Below are 15,702 nucleotides of genomic sequence, written 5' to 3' on the forward strand. Positions count from 1 at the left end.
AGATTGTCGTCTGGGATCGAGAGTTCCAAAGATTCACCAGCCTGTGAGGTAGTAGCAAGCAGTAGGCTTCTGTAAGAGGAAGGCAAGCCTGGGATAGCGGCAGCAAAGTAGGAAGGTCAAGGAATAATGAGGTGTGGAAAAAATTAAGGAAAACAACTCAGTTAAAAAAATTATAAGACAGGGCTAGTTAATTAATATTCCTTGTACCAACCCTTCCAAACTTCAAAATTCCCCTTAATGAGGGCAGAGTACCCGAGAGGGAGGAAGTGAAAGAATAAATGACAACAGGAGTGAAGGGTTTATGAAGGATAAAGAGAATTTTAAATGGATAGAAATGAAATGAAATGAAATGAAAATCGCTTATTGTCAAAAAAGTGGAACTAGAAGTTATAAAGCAAATTACTGCAGATGCTGGACTCTGAAACAAAAACAAAATACTGGACAATCCCAGCAGTCTGACAGCAGTCAGAAAAGTGAGCTAACATTTCGAGTCTGGATCATTCTTTGTCAAAGCTGTAAGGAATTGGAAGTGATAGCCTCGGGTCTGAAATAGCAACCAAAATGCACATACGGGGTGGGATTCTCCGTTTCGGAGACGAAGGGCTGGATCCTCCGATTATGCGGCTAAGTGCTGACACCGGCGTGGGAACCATGGCGTTTTACGGCAGAAGGAATGGTGCAATAGCTGCACCGATTCAGTTACTTGAAATGGGCCGGCAACTTTGCCACGTGGAACGCAATCAATTCCATGGCAAACGGTGCCTCATTCGCCGGATCTGTGATTGCCCCACATGAGGCCCACACGCTTCAGGAACACTTAAATGGTCCTTCCCCCCCCATGCATACCGTCCCAGTCAACAAGTCGGCTGGAAGGAGTGCAGCACCACGATCCAGGGATGCTAAGCTGGACACCCTCGTGGATGCCGTGGAGGAGAGACGGATGACCCTAAACTCCGGCCCGGGAGGAAACCCGCCAGTTCGCGTGCCTGGGCACAGATGGCAGAGGCGGTCAGGGCCGTGGGCAACACGGCATCAACCGGCATGCAGTGCCGCAAGAAACTCCACAACCTCCTCAGGGCTGCCAGGGTGAGTCGGCTGCTCTGTGCCCCTGGCACTAACCCCGCCCGCCCACACATCTGCAACCCGGCTACTCCCCCAGGGCACGCCCAACCCCCACCCTGCCCCACATGTCAACACCCATGCCAGCCGACTTGGCCGGGTCCCTGGCCACTGTGGCCACCATCCACCCAACCCCTGGGCTGCATGCGGGGGAAGACCGGAGGGGGACCACCAGACCTGCGGCCCTTCACCATGCCCGAGCAGAGGGCACTGGACGTGGTCGGTGGGGAGGAAAGGGAGGTCACCAAGGTGGAGTTCGGCGGTGGGCGAGGAAGTGAGACCCCGCTGAGTTGCGGATCCCCATGACACGCGTGTAGACATCAACCCCCCCACCCCTACATACCACCCTCACACCCCTCAACCCACCCACCCTCATCCTACACCCCCCTTACCACTCTCACCCACGTCCCTCGTCCCCTTCAACCCCTGGATGGTCGGAGGCCAGGCCAGCCCCAGGAACCAGCTGCCGTCCAGACGGGTCCCGGGCTCCTGGAACATCCAGTCGCAGCCACAGTGCAGATGCAGTCAGAGACCCAGGGACCACAATAGGGGATAATGGCGGGCATCCAGCACTTGCAGGGGTTGGTGCCGGTCATGCGTGCCACCCAGCCCGGCACCGTATGCGGTGGAGGCATTGGGGGCGACGGTTTCGGCTATGGATCAGTGTGTCCAAGGCCTGGGGTATTCTGTGCAGGCGGTGGCCGAGGCCCAGAACAGGGCTGCTGTCTCACAGGAGGAGGAGGTGGTGTGGCCCGCACTGGTGACTCCCGCAGGGAAGGTGCCGGAACACCGCAGCACCTCAAACTCCGCACCCCCCCCCCACCCGCCGCCTCCCCCCCCCCCCCCCCCCCCCCAACTTCCTGCCCCTGGTGCATCTGGTAGGCTGCAGGCACAACAGGGCGGCAACACACCACCCGGGACACGCGAGCAGCGACCGGGCCCATCCAGGCCGGATTGCCACAGGAGACGCGCACGAACGGGGACCCTTGTCGCAGGAGAGGAGTCACAGCAGGCCATCTCCACTCCTGCTGTACCGTCTGGTGAACCACCTAGGCATAGTGTTAGGGCCTGTAAGGCCAGAAAGTTCAACACCAGTTACGTCGGCACGGTGCAGGGCACAGTTTAGTTATAGGGGCTAGGGCACAGATGGTGTATATTCTTTTGCGCAAGCACCTGTTAACACTGTCAAAACCTGCCTCGGTACTCTGTCTAAATGCGGGGGACCAGTGCAGGCCCTGTGGGAGGGCCGTGCTTAACCCCCGCCCCCCCCCGGTGCCCCGACTGCCCCAGCTCAGGGTTTCGACAGGATGTGCAATGGACTGGCCAGCTCGCATGCAGGGATCACCCAGATGGAAGGTGCTACTGTGGGCATGAATCAGACGTTGTCATACGATGTGGGCAACCAGGGCTCATCGCAGAGCGGGTTGCCATCATCCTCCATCCCATAGACCCGACCAGCTGTCACTCCCAACCCAGGGCCCCCAGTACGTAGCTATGTATACCGGAGGGGTTCGCAAGCAGGCGGTTTGGGAAGTGATGGGGTGTGGGTCTGGGATGTGGTGTCCGTGCCACTGGCCTGCACCCCCCTCCTCTTCACCCCCTCCCTCCTAATTGGTGAACCTGGAGGCGATCAGAGTGTCCCGTGTGTGCTGGCCCTGGCAATGACGTCATGCGGCCTCGCCTGCCTGCCCGGGCCCCATGTCCTGCTCATCATCCCCCTCCCCCGCATCCTGCTCATTGGACAAGGCCTGTCCTTCCTCATCCTCCAGCATCATCGTCCCTGTGTTGCACGATGTTGTGGAGGATGCAGTAGGCCACCACGATGCGGGCGACCCTCTCAGCATTACACTGGAGGGCCCCTCCGGAGCAGTCCAGGACCTGCAGCGAATCTTCAGGACGCCAAAGTACCATTCGATCACACACATGGTCGCTGTATGGGCGTTGTTGTAGTGGGTCTCTGCGTCGGTCTGTGGCTTCTGGATTGGTGTCATGAGCCACGGCCGCAGCTGCAGCAGCTTCCTCCGCCTCGAGCAGCTCCAGCTCGTACAGCCAAAAGGCATCCCCAGCGCTGCGGTGACTAAGAGGAAGAACACCCCATTGCTGATTGTAGTCCAATATCCATTGTCTGCAGGGGGTGAAAGGCCGACACATTAGCATGGTGCATAACCCAGTGCCCAACCAGGTCCAACGGGCTAAATGGTGGCCCCTGTTGGCACCGCGGGTTCTGCCTCCCCCCCACCCCCCAGGCGGTCAGGACCGCTAACGATATGCAAACGGTACATGCGTTCCGGTACCCATTGATGCTGTCGAGAATTGCGATTTGGCATCACACTGGCACGTGCTGCGATTTTGGAGTCTGAACTGATTCTCCGCCCAATCGTGTTTCGCGATTTCGGTGTCGGCCAATGGAGGATCCTGCCCTTGAGCTGACACAGTAAAAATCCAAATGAAGCAGGTGTGGTTATAGTAATTATAAGGATACATATGTATCTCAGTAGTAAATGGGAAATAGAGTAGAGTCCAGAGTTCAAGTCAGAGGTGCTATGGCGGGATTAAATTGATTTTAAAAAAATGTATATATATATTTATTAAGAATTTTTAAACAAAAATGTTCACCCTTACAAACAAACCCCCCCCCCCTGTAACAAACAGAAAGAAAGCTCACATAGCAAGACATGAACATGGTAAATCGATTTGATACAGAGCTTTGTACATTGGATTCCTCCCGTACATGGCAGTTTTCTGGCTCATTCATGTATTTTCTTGCTTGAATGCCCCCCAAATAAACCCCCTTCCCCCACTCCTCCCCCCTCCCCCTCCCCCTCCCCCCCACCCCCCTCTCCCCCTCCCCCCCACCCCCTCCCCCCACCCCCTCTCCCCCACCCCCCTCCCCCCCATCCCCCCCCTCTTCCCCCCCTCCCCCCTCCCCCCCATCCCCCCCACCCCCTCCCTTCCCCCCCTCCCTTCCCCTCCCTCCCCCTCCCTTCCCCCCTCTCCCCCTCCCCCCCCTCCCTCCCCCTCCCTCCCCCTCCCCCCCTCCCCCTCCCTCTCCAACTTTATGAACCCAGCCATATCATCTATCCAGGCCTCCACGCTTGGGGGCTTCGCCTCCTTCCACATTAGCAAGATCCTTCGCCGGGCTACTAGGGACACAAAGGCCGGAATGCCGGCCTTTTTCGCCTCTTGCACTCCCGGCTCGTCCACTACTCCAAATAGTGCTAGCCCCCAGCTTGGCTTGACCCGGGCTTTCACCAACTTAGATACTGTTCCCGCCACTCCCCTCCAGTGCCGGGCATGACCAAAACATATGGACATGGTTTGCCGGACTTCCCGAGCACCTCCCACATCTGTCCTCTACCCCAAAGAACCTACTCAGCCTCGCCCCCGTCATATGCGCTCTATGAACCACCTGAAATTGTATCAGGCCAAGCCTGGCACACGAAGAAGAGGAATTAACCCTACTTAGGGCATCAGCCCATAGCCCCTCCTCAATCTCCTCCCCCAGCTCCTCTTCCCATTTACCCTTCAGCTCCTCTACCAACGCCTCCCATTCTTCTTTCATCTCCTGGTATATCGCCGACACCTTGCCCTCTCCGACCCATACACCCGAAATCACCTTGAATCTCCTGTGCCGGGAGCAACGGGAATTCCCTCACCTGTCGCCTCACAAACGCCCTCACCTGCATGTACCTGAAAGCATTTCCCGGGTGTAGCCCAAACTTCTCCTCCAGTGCCCCTAGGCTCGCAAACGTCCCATCAATGAACAGGTCCCCCATTCTTCTAATCCCTGCCCGATACCAGCTCTGAAACCCCCCCGTCCATCCTCCCTGGGACAAACCGATGGTTACCCCTGATCGGGGACCACACCGAGGTTTCCACTGCACCCGTGCCGTCTCCACTGGCCCCAGATCTTTAGCGTTGCCGCCACCACCGGACTCATGGTGTACCTTGTCGGCGAGAGCGGTCACCAGCGCCCCCAGGCTCGTTCCTTTGCAGGACGCCATCTCCAACCCCTTCCATGCCGCCCCCTCTCCCTCCATCACCCACTTAGGATCATCGCCACATTGGCTGCCCAGTAGTAGCCACCCAGATTCGGCAATGCCAACCCTCCTCTGTCCCTACTGTGCTCCAGAAACCCCCTCCTTACCCTTGGGGTCTTATTCGCCCACACAAACCCCATAATGCTCCTGCCTACCCTCTTAAAAAAGGCCTTGGTGATCACGATTAGAAGGCACTGGAACACAAAAAGAAACCTCGGGAGGACCACCATTTTGACCGACTGCACTCTACCCGCTAGCGAGAGCGGCAACATGTCCCATCGTTTGAAGTCCCCCTCCATCTGCTCCACCAGCCGCGTCAAATTAAGTTTATGTAGGGCCCCCCAACTCCTAGCTATTTGGATCCCCAAGTACCGAAAGCTCCTTTCCGCCCTCCTCAACGATAGATCTTCTATCCCCCTTTCCTGGTCTCCTGACTACTACAAAGAGCTCACTCTTCCCTACATTTAGCTTATAGCCTGAAAAATCCCCAAACTCCCTTAGAGTCTGCATGACCTCCACCATCCCCTCCACTGGATCCACCACATACAACAACAGGTCGTCTGCGTAAAGCGACACTCGATGCTCCTCTCCCCCTCCTCTCCCACTTCCTAGCCCAAACCAGCGCGGTTAAGATACTCTCCCACTGGATTCAGCAGTCAAAGCTTCCCTTCCCAGGAAACCTGGCTGAACAAGTTAAACATAAAAATGAAGATAAATTATGAAATATGTAGTCTCATTAAAAGATTAAAAATTGAAACTGATTGCTCTCCATCTCCGCTAAAAACTAGGTAGGTTGAATTTGGGAACTTGAATCGTTGGTCATGACGTATGATTCGCGATTTTCATGGTGTTAAAATGCGAAAGGTCCGGGGTTCAAATCTCAGACGAACACTTTCAAAACCCTTTTTACGAGCGGCACAGTGGTTACCATTCTGCTCACAGCGGCAGGGACCCGGGTTCGATTGGGTTTAGGTAGGGTGGTCTTTCGCAGTGTCGGTGCAGACTCGATGGGCCGAATGGCTGCCTTCTGCACTGTAGGGATTCTATGATTTATTTCTCATCTGACCCAAATCCACATTTTGGGGATTTAAAGTTCCCCACATAGGATCATGCACTTGACAACAAATTGTCTTTAATAATTTTATTCATGTCCTCATAAAGTACAGTAAGAGTGTAGTTACCTCAATCCAGGAAGGGTCTGATCATGGCCATGGCTATCCTAGCTATATTCGTGCCTAATCAGTTTACGACATTTGTAATCTGACATTGCTCACGACAATCTTCCATTATCATATATGTAGGTACCATACCTTGCAGGCAACCCTTATTTATGCATTCTTTCTGCACAACATTGTTAAATAAGAGTAAAAATGTTAGATATACGAGGCATAAAAAAGGCATTCCTCATTTTGGAAATGCTGACGCCTGCATTCCAAAACTGAAGCTTGCAATAGACTAATATTTTTAGTTTTTTTCCCTCATTGAAATGCATAGCATAGCAATACAGCCATATACCGATCATCTGTCTGCCCTGTGAAACTAAACCAAAATAAAAACCTACCAGCACCTCTCTGTCAATTCTTCATCTTCCAAAAAATGTCCTTTATTACAAAGTCTCTTATTGGTCCAACACCTTTTGTCATCCATCAAACACTCACAATATTGTCAGGACTTTGCTTGATTTTCTTTTGTGATTCACCTTTATTTTGCAATATGTCCCTCAAGTCTCATTATTATTTGAATCTATATTCAGGAATTCCAGCTTTTGATGGATGCCCTTTATTTCCTGTAGGAATATGTTTAGTTTGTAGCCTAATCACTTGTGTGAACATTTCTCAATGTTTATGCATTATCTTATCTGTTAGCTTTCCTTCCCACTTTATCTTTCTGAGATCGCAAGTTCCCCGATCAAGTTCCTTCAGTTTTATATTGAACCTAATTATATTTAGGGTGGCACGGTAGCACAGTAGTTAGCACTGTTACTTCACAGCTCCAGGGTCCCAGGTTTGATTCCCGGCTTGGGTCACTGTCTGTGCGGATGTTCTCCTCATGTCTGCGTGGTTTTCCTCCGGGTTTCCTCTCGCAGTCCAAAGATGTGCAGGTTAGGTGGATAGGCCATGCTAAATTGCACTTAGTGTCCAAAACGGTTAGGTGGGGTACTGGATAGGGTGGAGATGTGGGCTTAAGTAGGGTGCTCTTTCAAAGGGCCGCTGCAGACCCGATGGGCTGAATGGCCTCCTTCTGCACTGAAAATTCAATGTTAAGTTGCATGAGGTCTGTTTCCAATATTGCCAGGACACAAACTGAATATTGTCACTGTTGGTGCCAAAGTTACCCACTGCAGTGTTCTGCAGAAATTCTGCTGAGAAGAGCTTTCAAATAATGATTTACACTTGAGATTTCCTGAAGGTTTTGGGGGGGGGGGGGGGGGGGGGGGGAAGGGAAGAGGTCAGGGGAGGTTGTTTGCTGAAAATGTTCTTTTCTCCTGTAATGCATTGGCATTAATTAGAATGGGAAGTCTGATTTCCAGTAAATCGTAAATGGGATGGTCCTGATAACTGCAGAGACAAGTGAGATTTGAAATTCTTAATTACTCCTGTCAGCCAGCATGGGAACAGCTGTAGGATCTTGAGGTGAAGCAGATTTTCCATTTCTACTGAAAAAAGATGTGCAAGTTACAGGGGAGGCCAATGTGTGTCCCTGGCCGCTTAAGCTGGTGCAATACATTGCTCAGCCACTACTTCTTTGCAGGAATACTTCCGACCTACACTTTGCTCCTTTACTAATAAGGAACTTGAGGTGAAGGTCTTGGAAGAACTCGAGCCTAAACATTCCTATCCCTTTACCAAGTAAAGTTTGGAACACCCAATAAACTTGTAAAAGCCTACAACACGTCACTGGCAGTGCACAAGCTATTACAGTGACCTGTGAAATCACTCACATCGCCAAAATCCTTCAACATGTTCTTGCCCCCAATTCTGTGCCCGTCCTTCCCAAAAGTCACTCCTGCCACAGTATCAGATTTTATCAAATGACACCTTATGACTGTGACGGTGGTAAACTTCCCCCTTGTCTCACTTAACCTTTCTGCAGCTTTTGACAGAGTTGACTAAACCATCCTCTTCCAACACCTCCCTCTGTCTTCCAGCTGGGTGGGACTGCACTCACCTGGTTCCATTTGCCTCTATTTAATTGTAGGCAGAGTATCACCTGTAATGGCTTTTCTTTCCACTCCCACATTGCTACTACCTTTGGTGTTCCCAACGTATCTAGCCTTGGTTTCCTTGTATTTCATCTACATGGTGTCCTTTGGCAATATCATCCAGAAACACATTAGCTCTATCTTACCACCATCTCTCTTGATTTCTCCACTGTTAAATTATTAGACTGCTTGTTCAACATCTAGCATCTGGATTAAAAAAAAAAAAATTCTCTAATTAAATGTTGGGAGAATAAGTCTTTGGTCCCAGTTACAAACTCTGTTCCTCAGCTACCAACTACATCCCCCTCTTTGGCAACTGTTTGAGATTGAACCAGTGTGTTCGCAACCTTGCTCTCATAGCTGAACCAGAAGTAAACCTCCAACCACCTATTTGCACCATTCTTAGATTTCCTATTCACACATCTGTACCATTGCCTGACTCTGGCCCTGCCTCAGTTTATCTACTGCTGAAACCCTCACCACTGCCTCCGTTACCTCAATTCTCGACTATTCCAACCCTCTCCTGGCTGGCCTCCCACATTTTACCCTTTGTAAACTGATGTCATCCAGAAGTCTGCTACCTGTATTCTTACATCAGATCCCGTTCACTGTGCTTGCTGACCTACATATGCTCCTAGTTAAGCAATATCTCTATTTTAAAATTCCTCGTACTTGTCTCCATGACTTTGTCCCTCCCTATCTCTGTAATCTCTTCTAACCCCACAACTCCCCTTCATATCTGCATTATTGAAATCTTGTACATTTTAACTGCTACACCACTGGTGGAAGTGCCTTCAGCTGCCGAAGCCCTCGCATTTTCTTCCTAGTCCTCTCTTACCTCCTTTAAATGTTCCTTTAAACGTACATATTTGATCAAGCAATTACCCATCTGGTTCTGTAAGGGTGATCCTAAAACAGCTGTACAGATGTCTGTTTTTAATAAAGCATTTAATATAATCCCACATTATATAAAATGGAATTCGGTCTCAGTTTTCTGACGGTTATACTTCAATTTAGGAATTAGGTTTTAATTTCTACTGAGATTAAGGATTAAATTGTGCCGACTTTGTACTATTTTAACACTTTCTAAATTTTCTCTCTTATAGGTGGGCAATAAGAAAAGACATGCCTGATATGTTGTACAGATGGTTCATCCTCCAAGAGCTGTGCAAATATGGGCCCATTGACTCAGTAATCTTTTCTGGACACAGATGCGCCCAAGTTGTGTTCAGTGATATACAGTCAGCTTGCAAAGCAATTAATTTTCATTCAGTTAGACTGCCAGAACAGCTTTATCGTTGTTTTTGGTATTATCCATTTATGATGCAAAATTACAAATTTTAAGTGTATAAGAGTGATTTAGTATCGCAAATTGTTTCAGTTCAGGTGCTTTAATGTTTCTAATTTCAACTCCACACCGATCCATAATTTTCCAAAATAGTAGTCACACATAAAAAGGACTTTTAAAGTTATACATTTCTGTAAACATTTAGGAAAACCATATAGCAATTTGGCTGACTGATTAGTAATTACATTGCAATGCAGTATTGAAGAACAAAATTATAGCATAATCTAAAACATTAATAACATAAAAATGTTATGCAATCATAACTAGAATTTTGGCTTCTGGATGTAAATTACTGATTAGCGGGGAAACAAAATCATAACTTTGATTTTTTTTCAAAGAATCCCATTATGGCATTCATGCATTCTTCAGATAACCATCTCTCCACCAGTCTTTCACATTCTTGGGCATTGACAGCATGTAGCTTTTCCTTTTCAACACCTCTTATTAGCTGTTTTGAAAAGGCCAGAGACTGAAACGAAAGTAACATGAATACAACATCAAGTTTAACAAATTTCATTCAATTGGATCCCTTACAAAATAATTTAGTTATCAAATTACCTTGCAATGAAAAGCCATCTAAATGACTGGCAAAAGCAACATAAGTATATGAAAAGATTGAAGTGAGCAATGTGATAAGAATATGGATGTTGCAATTTATATTCAAAGCTTAAAATGACAATAGCCACTTACCATAACACATAGCTAGGTTACAGAATGATTACATTACCACTATATAAATTAACACATTGACATAATCAGTTATAATTTGCTTTAATTTTATGCATGGAGCAACTGATAATGAATGTAAAGCTAAATAGTATTTTCAATCCTTGGATTATTATCTTTGAAATAAAGAACGGTCTCTAGACAGCAAAGTAACAATGCCTATAAAGGTTTCATTCAACATGCTTACACACAATTTTTTAAAATCGCTAACCGGATGTTAAGCAATCCTTGTGTCTAGTTATCCAGTCTTAAAATCCAAGCAGGATCAGTAGCGAGCATTTAGCTCCACTAGTAAGGATAAACCTAAATTCATGCTCCCCTTGCAAAGCTGTTGGACAAGATAAAAGCTTACAGGATTGGGGGTAATGGACAGGATTCTTCATTGCGAATCCGCCTCGCTATCGCTGCCAACGAGGATGAGAATTTGGCGGTCAGCCAAATCTCCATTCACTGCAGCGAGAACGGAGAATCCCGCCGGCGTGAAGGAACGGAGAATCAAAGTCAATATATTAACATAGATACAGGGTTGCTTAAAGGATGGGGGGAGAAATTGAATAAATTGTCACATATGGGTTGGCAGGCTGTTATTAGCAAGGTGCCGCAAGGATCAATACTGGCACCTCAGCTATTTACAATATATATTAATGACTTACATAATTCCCTAGCTACCAACTTAATTCCTCTCCCTCGCAACTGTCTGAGTCTAAACCAGAATGTGCATACTGTACTGTCATATTTGACCCTGAGATGAGCTTCGGAACATGTATTTGTGCTGCCTATTTCCACCCTGTAACATCACCTGACTCCATTCCTGTCTCAACTTATCTTCTGCTGAAACACTCTTTCATTCATTAGTTACCTTTATGCTCAATTATTCCAACATATATATCTGTCCGATCTGTCTTATCTAGCCTCCGTAAAGTTGAGATCATCCAAAATTCTGCTGTTCACATCCAAACCATTCACCTGACACTCCTGTGCTCACTGACCTACACTGATTTCCAGTAACACCTTGATTCTAAAATTCCCTTCCTTGTTTCCAAATCCCAGCCCCCCCCCATGGTTTCATCCCTCCCTATCTCCGTAATTTCCTACAAACCCACAACCCTCCACGATATCTGCGCTCAACTGATTCTGGCCTCTTGATCACTCCATCAGAGGTAGCCATACTTTCATTAGCCTAGACCTCAAGTTCCGGCATTTCCTCCCTATGCCTCTCCGCTTGTCTTCTTAACTTTCCTCTTGTGAGACAGTCCCAGAAGACTACGGCCAGGTTTTTTCTCCCAATGGCTGCAGAATCCTGAGAGGTGCCAAAAACAAGAATCGCGCTGGCGAGATGTCGTGATGTGATTGTCACCGCCCTGACACTGATGCAATGAGGTACACGGCCATAAAGGTCAGGAACCTCATTTAAATACATTTGAATCTCATTAGCGGGCTTCCTCGCATTAGGATGTCCCCCTCGCCTACTGAAAAATTATATTTTGTTTTATAACTTTCCTGTGAAGCACCTTGGGCAGCTTTATTCTGTTCAGCTTTTTTCCCTGCCACCAGGGAACGCATCCCCGCCAATACCAGCTGTCCCACAGCCATTTAACACTCAGTGAGGCATTAACTGTAGACCATCTGGGAAGGATGTCCGACCTTGGAGAAGTAACATCAGGTTCAAGCAGTGGCCACTGCTGAGACCACCTGCAGTTCCCGAAGAGGAGTTAATGAAAGCGGATTTCAGTTAAGTCCAGGATATTAGTGGGGTCTGGCATTGGAGCGGGTACAGAGGAGATTCACAAGAATGATTACAGGGATAAACAACTGTAGCCATGAAGATAGATTGGAGAGGTTGGGTTTATTTTCCTTGGCGAAAAGACTGAGGGGAGATTTAATCAGGGTATTCAAGATCCTGACGGGTTTGTACAGGGTAAATAGTGAGAAACCGATCCCTCTCAAGGGTACATCAAGTACTCGAGGGCACAGATTCAAAATAATGGGCAAAAGGAGCAGAAGTGAAATGAGAGAAAACATTTTAATGGTGGTTGGAGTCATTTTAAAGGTGGTTGGAGTCTGGAGTTAACTTTCTGAGAGGGTTGTGGAGGCAGGTTCGATTGAGGTATTCAAAAGGGAATTGGATTGCTATTGAAAAGAAGGAATGTGCAAGGTTACGGAATAAGAAAGGGATGTGGGATTAGGTAGAAAGTGCCTTCAGGAAGCCAACCCAGACTGAATGAGCTAAATGGCCTCCTTCCGCACTGTGAAAATTCTGTGAAAGGTGCCATAAGTGTTGTTGGTTGTTGTAGACGATGGAACAAATGTAATACATCCAGATATGCTGATGATACAGAGCTAGGTAGGAAAGAACTTGTGAGAAGGACACAAAGGACTGAATTTTCCCAGGCCCATCATGAAAGCAGGGGGAGTGGAGTGCCCGGAAAATTGGGAAGCCATATCAGGATGCCCCCGAATGAATTCCCACTGCCAGGAAACCTTCCCAAGGGGGATTGAGCAGAAGATCAGCTGTTTGCTTCATGGACACGAGCAGCAAATTAACACTGTGAAGGCCTAACTTGGAGCAATTTTCCATTCTGGCTGGCAATTTGATGTAGGCAGAGTTTCCTCCCCACTTCTCTGTTGCCTGCAAAGGTTGTCAGATCAATGGTGGTGGCCTCCCTATGGCTGGCCTCGGGGCCATCGATAATGGATGTTTCATGACCCAACGATGGAGCCACGGGGAGGAAAGGCAGAACTTGTGTCACAAACAATTCTACCAGACGGGTTTCTCCTCTGCTCTGAGAACTATTTTGGCCCTCATAATTTTTTGTTTGCATCTATGCTTCCAAGGGCACTTCCATATTGAGTCACCTTTGCGATTCTTGACCTGCTTCAGCCCACATCTCCAGGTGGAACTGCTGAGGCTCTCGGGTTGCTGACCCTCTGATTGGGCTGACAGCTCTTAAAGCCTGCCTGCTGTCCTTAATGGGACAATTAGGAGGCCACCTCTTAGAAGATTGTGCCACTGGTCCCAACATTAGGGTCCCAAAGCCCAAGGGAAAATGCAGCCTAAAGAGTCTGCAAAGGGATATCGATAGGTTAAGTGAATGGGTAAAAGGTGGCATTTGGTGTATATTGTGGGGAAATAGGAGGTTATGCATTTAGGTAGGAGGAGCAGAAAAATAGAATATTTTTTAAATGATGAACAACGAAGAAACTTTGGATAAAAGCAAATTACTGCGGATGCTGGAAATGAAACAAAAACAGAAAATACTGCACAATCTCAACAGGTCTGACAGCATCTGGAGAGAGAAGGGAGCTAATGTTTTGAGTCTGGATGACTCTTTGCCAAAGAAATGTTGGAGTTCAGTGGGATTTGGCTGACCTCGTGCAAGAGACACAAAGTTAACATGAAGTTATATGAAGCAATTAGACAACTGGCCTGCTGGCCCTTATTGAAAGGAGGTTGAAGTACAAGAATAAGGAAGTCTTAGTACAATTGTACAGGGCCTTGGTGAGACCTGTACAGTTTTAATTAATAACAACTTATATCTATATAGTGTATTTAAATGTCCCAAAGCTTTTTAGAAGAGAATTATAAAACAAAATATGACATCAAGCCATATGAGGAGATATTTTCTCAGATGAATAAAACCTTGGTGATCTAAGTAGGTTTTAAGGAGTGTCTTAACGGTGGAAAGCGAGGTAGAGAGGCATATGGATGGATTAGGGCCCAGACAGTTAAAGGCATGGCCATCAGTTATTGGAAAGATTAAAATTGGGGATGCTCTAGAGGCCAGTATTAGAGGAGCACAGATGTTGCAGAGGGCTGTGTCAGGAACTAAGGGTATAATCTCAGGAAAAAGGGATGGACATTCAGACTAAGAGGAGGAGAAATGACTTCACTCAGGGTTATGAACCCTTGGAATTTTCTATCCCGGAGGGAGGTGAATGCTCAGACAGAGTGTATTTAAGGCTCAGACTGATATGACACAAAAGAAATCAAAGATATGGGTTCAAGGGGAAAGTGGAGTTGAGGTTCAGCCATGATCTGATTAAATTGTAGAGCAGGTGTGAAGGGCCGTTTAGCTTACTCCTCTTAATTCATCCAGATTGTTCTAACAGCCAGGGATAGGGACACCTAATTTTGTTACAAAATTATGGAACACTTAAGTAAAACGTCTCTCGTTTTTCAATATTTTGAAACCATGGTCGTGATGTGTTCATTCAACAGGTGAAAATTGATGATATATATATATATATATATATAAGCAACAAAAAATTATAATTAATTACCTCGGGTTACTGGGTTATGGGGATAGGGTGGAGGTGTGGACCTTGGGTAGGGTGCTCTTTCCAAAAGCCGGTGCAGACTCGATGAGCCGAATGGCCTCCTTCTGCACTGTAAATCCTATGAAAAACATTTTTGTTTGCAACCTGTTCCCTCTCTAGTCATTTTCTTAATTTATTTTAAAGTATATTTATTGAGGTTTGCAACAACAAACAAACGCAAAAGATGGTCATAGGTGTCAATGTACAACAGGTACAGCACAAAACAATAATCAATATTGGGAATGTTTGAGACCAGATGATTCAGGGACAAAATTCCCAACATGTTCCTTCCATGATAAATGATCTGTCTGAACCCAAACAGGATACAGGCAAGATCACTGACCTACATCTCACCCATAACTATAAAACAAAATGTAACAGAATAAAACAACAACCTGAGAACCCCAGTGCTAAGAGCAATCGACAAACTCTTACAGTGCAATTTAGACTCTTCTCCATATCCAGGCCGGAAAAGGCAGCCATCCTTACTGCCAAGATAGCAAAATGACAATAACAATGACAGAGAGGACTGAGCACAATCAAACTTTCATACTCAGCCTTAGGTCTCCTATAAAAGCAGAAAAAAGGGCAAGCATAGAAACCAAGAACAAGAATCCACACTCCCATAATCCCCTCACTCAACCCCAGATCAAAGGACAAAACAGATCACCAAGTCACCCGCACCACCCTCAATAGAACAGGATATTTCAGGGCTTAGAACCAAAAAAAATAGAAACTTGTCCCAATTAGAAGACAGAGGGGAGACCCAGTTCAGGATGGGAGGGCCGTCACTGTGACCCCCAAAGGGGGAACACGCTGGTAGGGAGGGCGAACCCACCCCTCCCGGAGTCACCCCTACCCACACAACCAGGACCAGTCAAAAGATGAAAGGATTAGGCCAGTGTTTTTCAAACTTTTTTTCCAGGGACCCATTTTTACCAACCGGCCAA

At 47.4% G+C, this 15,702-nt stretch overlaps 2 protein-coding genes across 3 annotated transcripts in view; one reads left to right on the forward strand and one right to left on the reverse strand.

Annotated features, from left to right (window-relative positions):
* LOC140425568 (uncharacterized) overlaps positions 1–10,591 on the forward strand; it is a 199,478-nt gene extending 188,887 nt beyond the window's left edge. The window contains exon 4 of the mRNA XM_072510004.1: positions 9,468–10,591. Within this exon, the coding sequence (XP_072366105.1) occupies positions 9,468–9,705 (238 nt within the window). The 3' untranslated portion in view covers positions 9,706–10,591. The remainder of the gene's footprint in view (positions 1–9,467) is intronic.
* Positions 9,734–15,702, reverse strand: part of eci2 (enoyl-CoA delta isomerase 2) — a 197,257-nt gene continuing 191,288 nt past the window's right edge. Inside the window, exons 10-11 of one of the 2 annotated variants that reach the window (XM_072510003.1) lie at positions 14,717–14,831; positions 9,734–10,178 (exon numbers count right to left, since the gene is read on the reverse strand). In XM_072510003.1, the coding sequence (XP_072366104.1) occupies positions 10,141–10,178; positions 14,717–14,831 (153 nt within the window). In that variant the 3' untranslated portion in view covers positions 9,734–10,140. The remainder of the gene's footprint in view (positions 10,179–14,716; positions 14,832–15,702) is intronic. The other variant, XM_072510002.1, reaches the window with a different exon arrangement.

Source organism: Scyliorhinus torazame, chromosome 6 (assembly GCF_047496885.1).
Source record: "Scyliorhinus torazame isolate Kashiwa2021f chromosome 6, sScyTor2.1, whole genome shotgun sequence".
In the NCBI taxonomy this organism is placed as follows: Eukaryota; Metazoa; Chordata; class Chondrichthyes; order Carcharhiniformes; family Scyliorhinidae; genus Scyliorhinus; species Scyliorhinus torazame.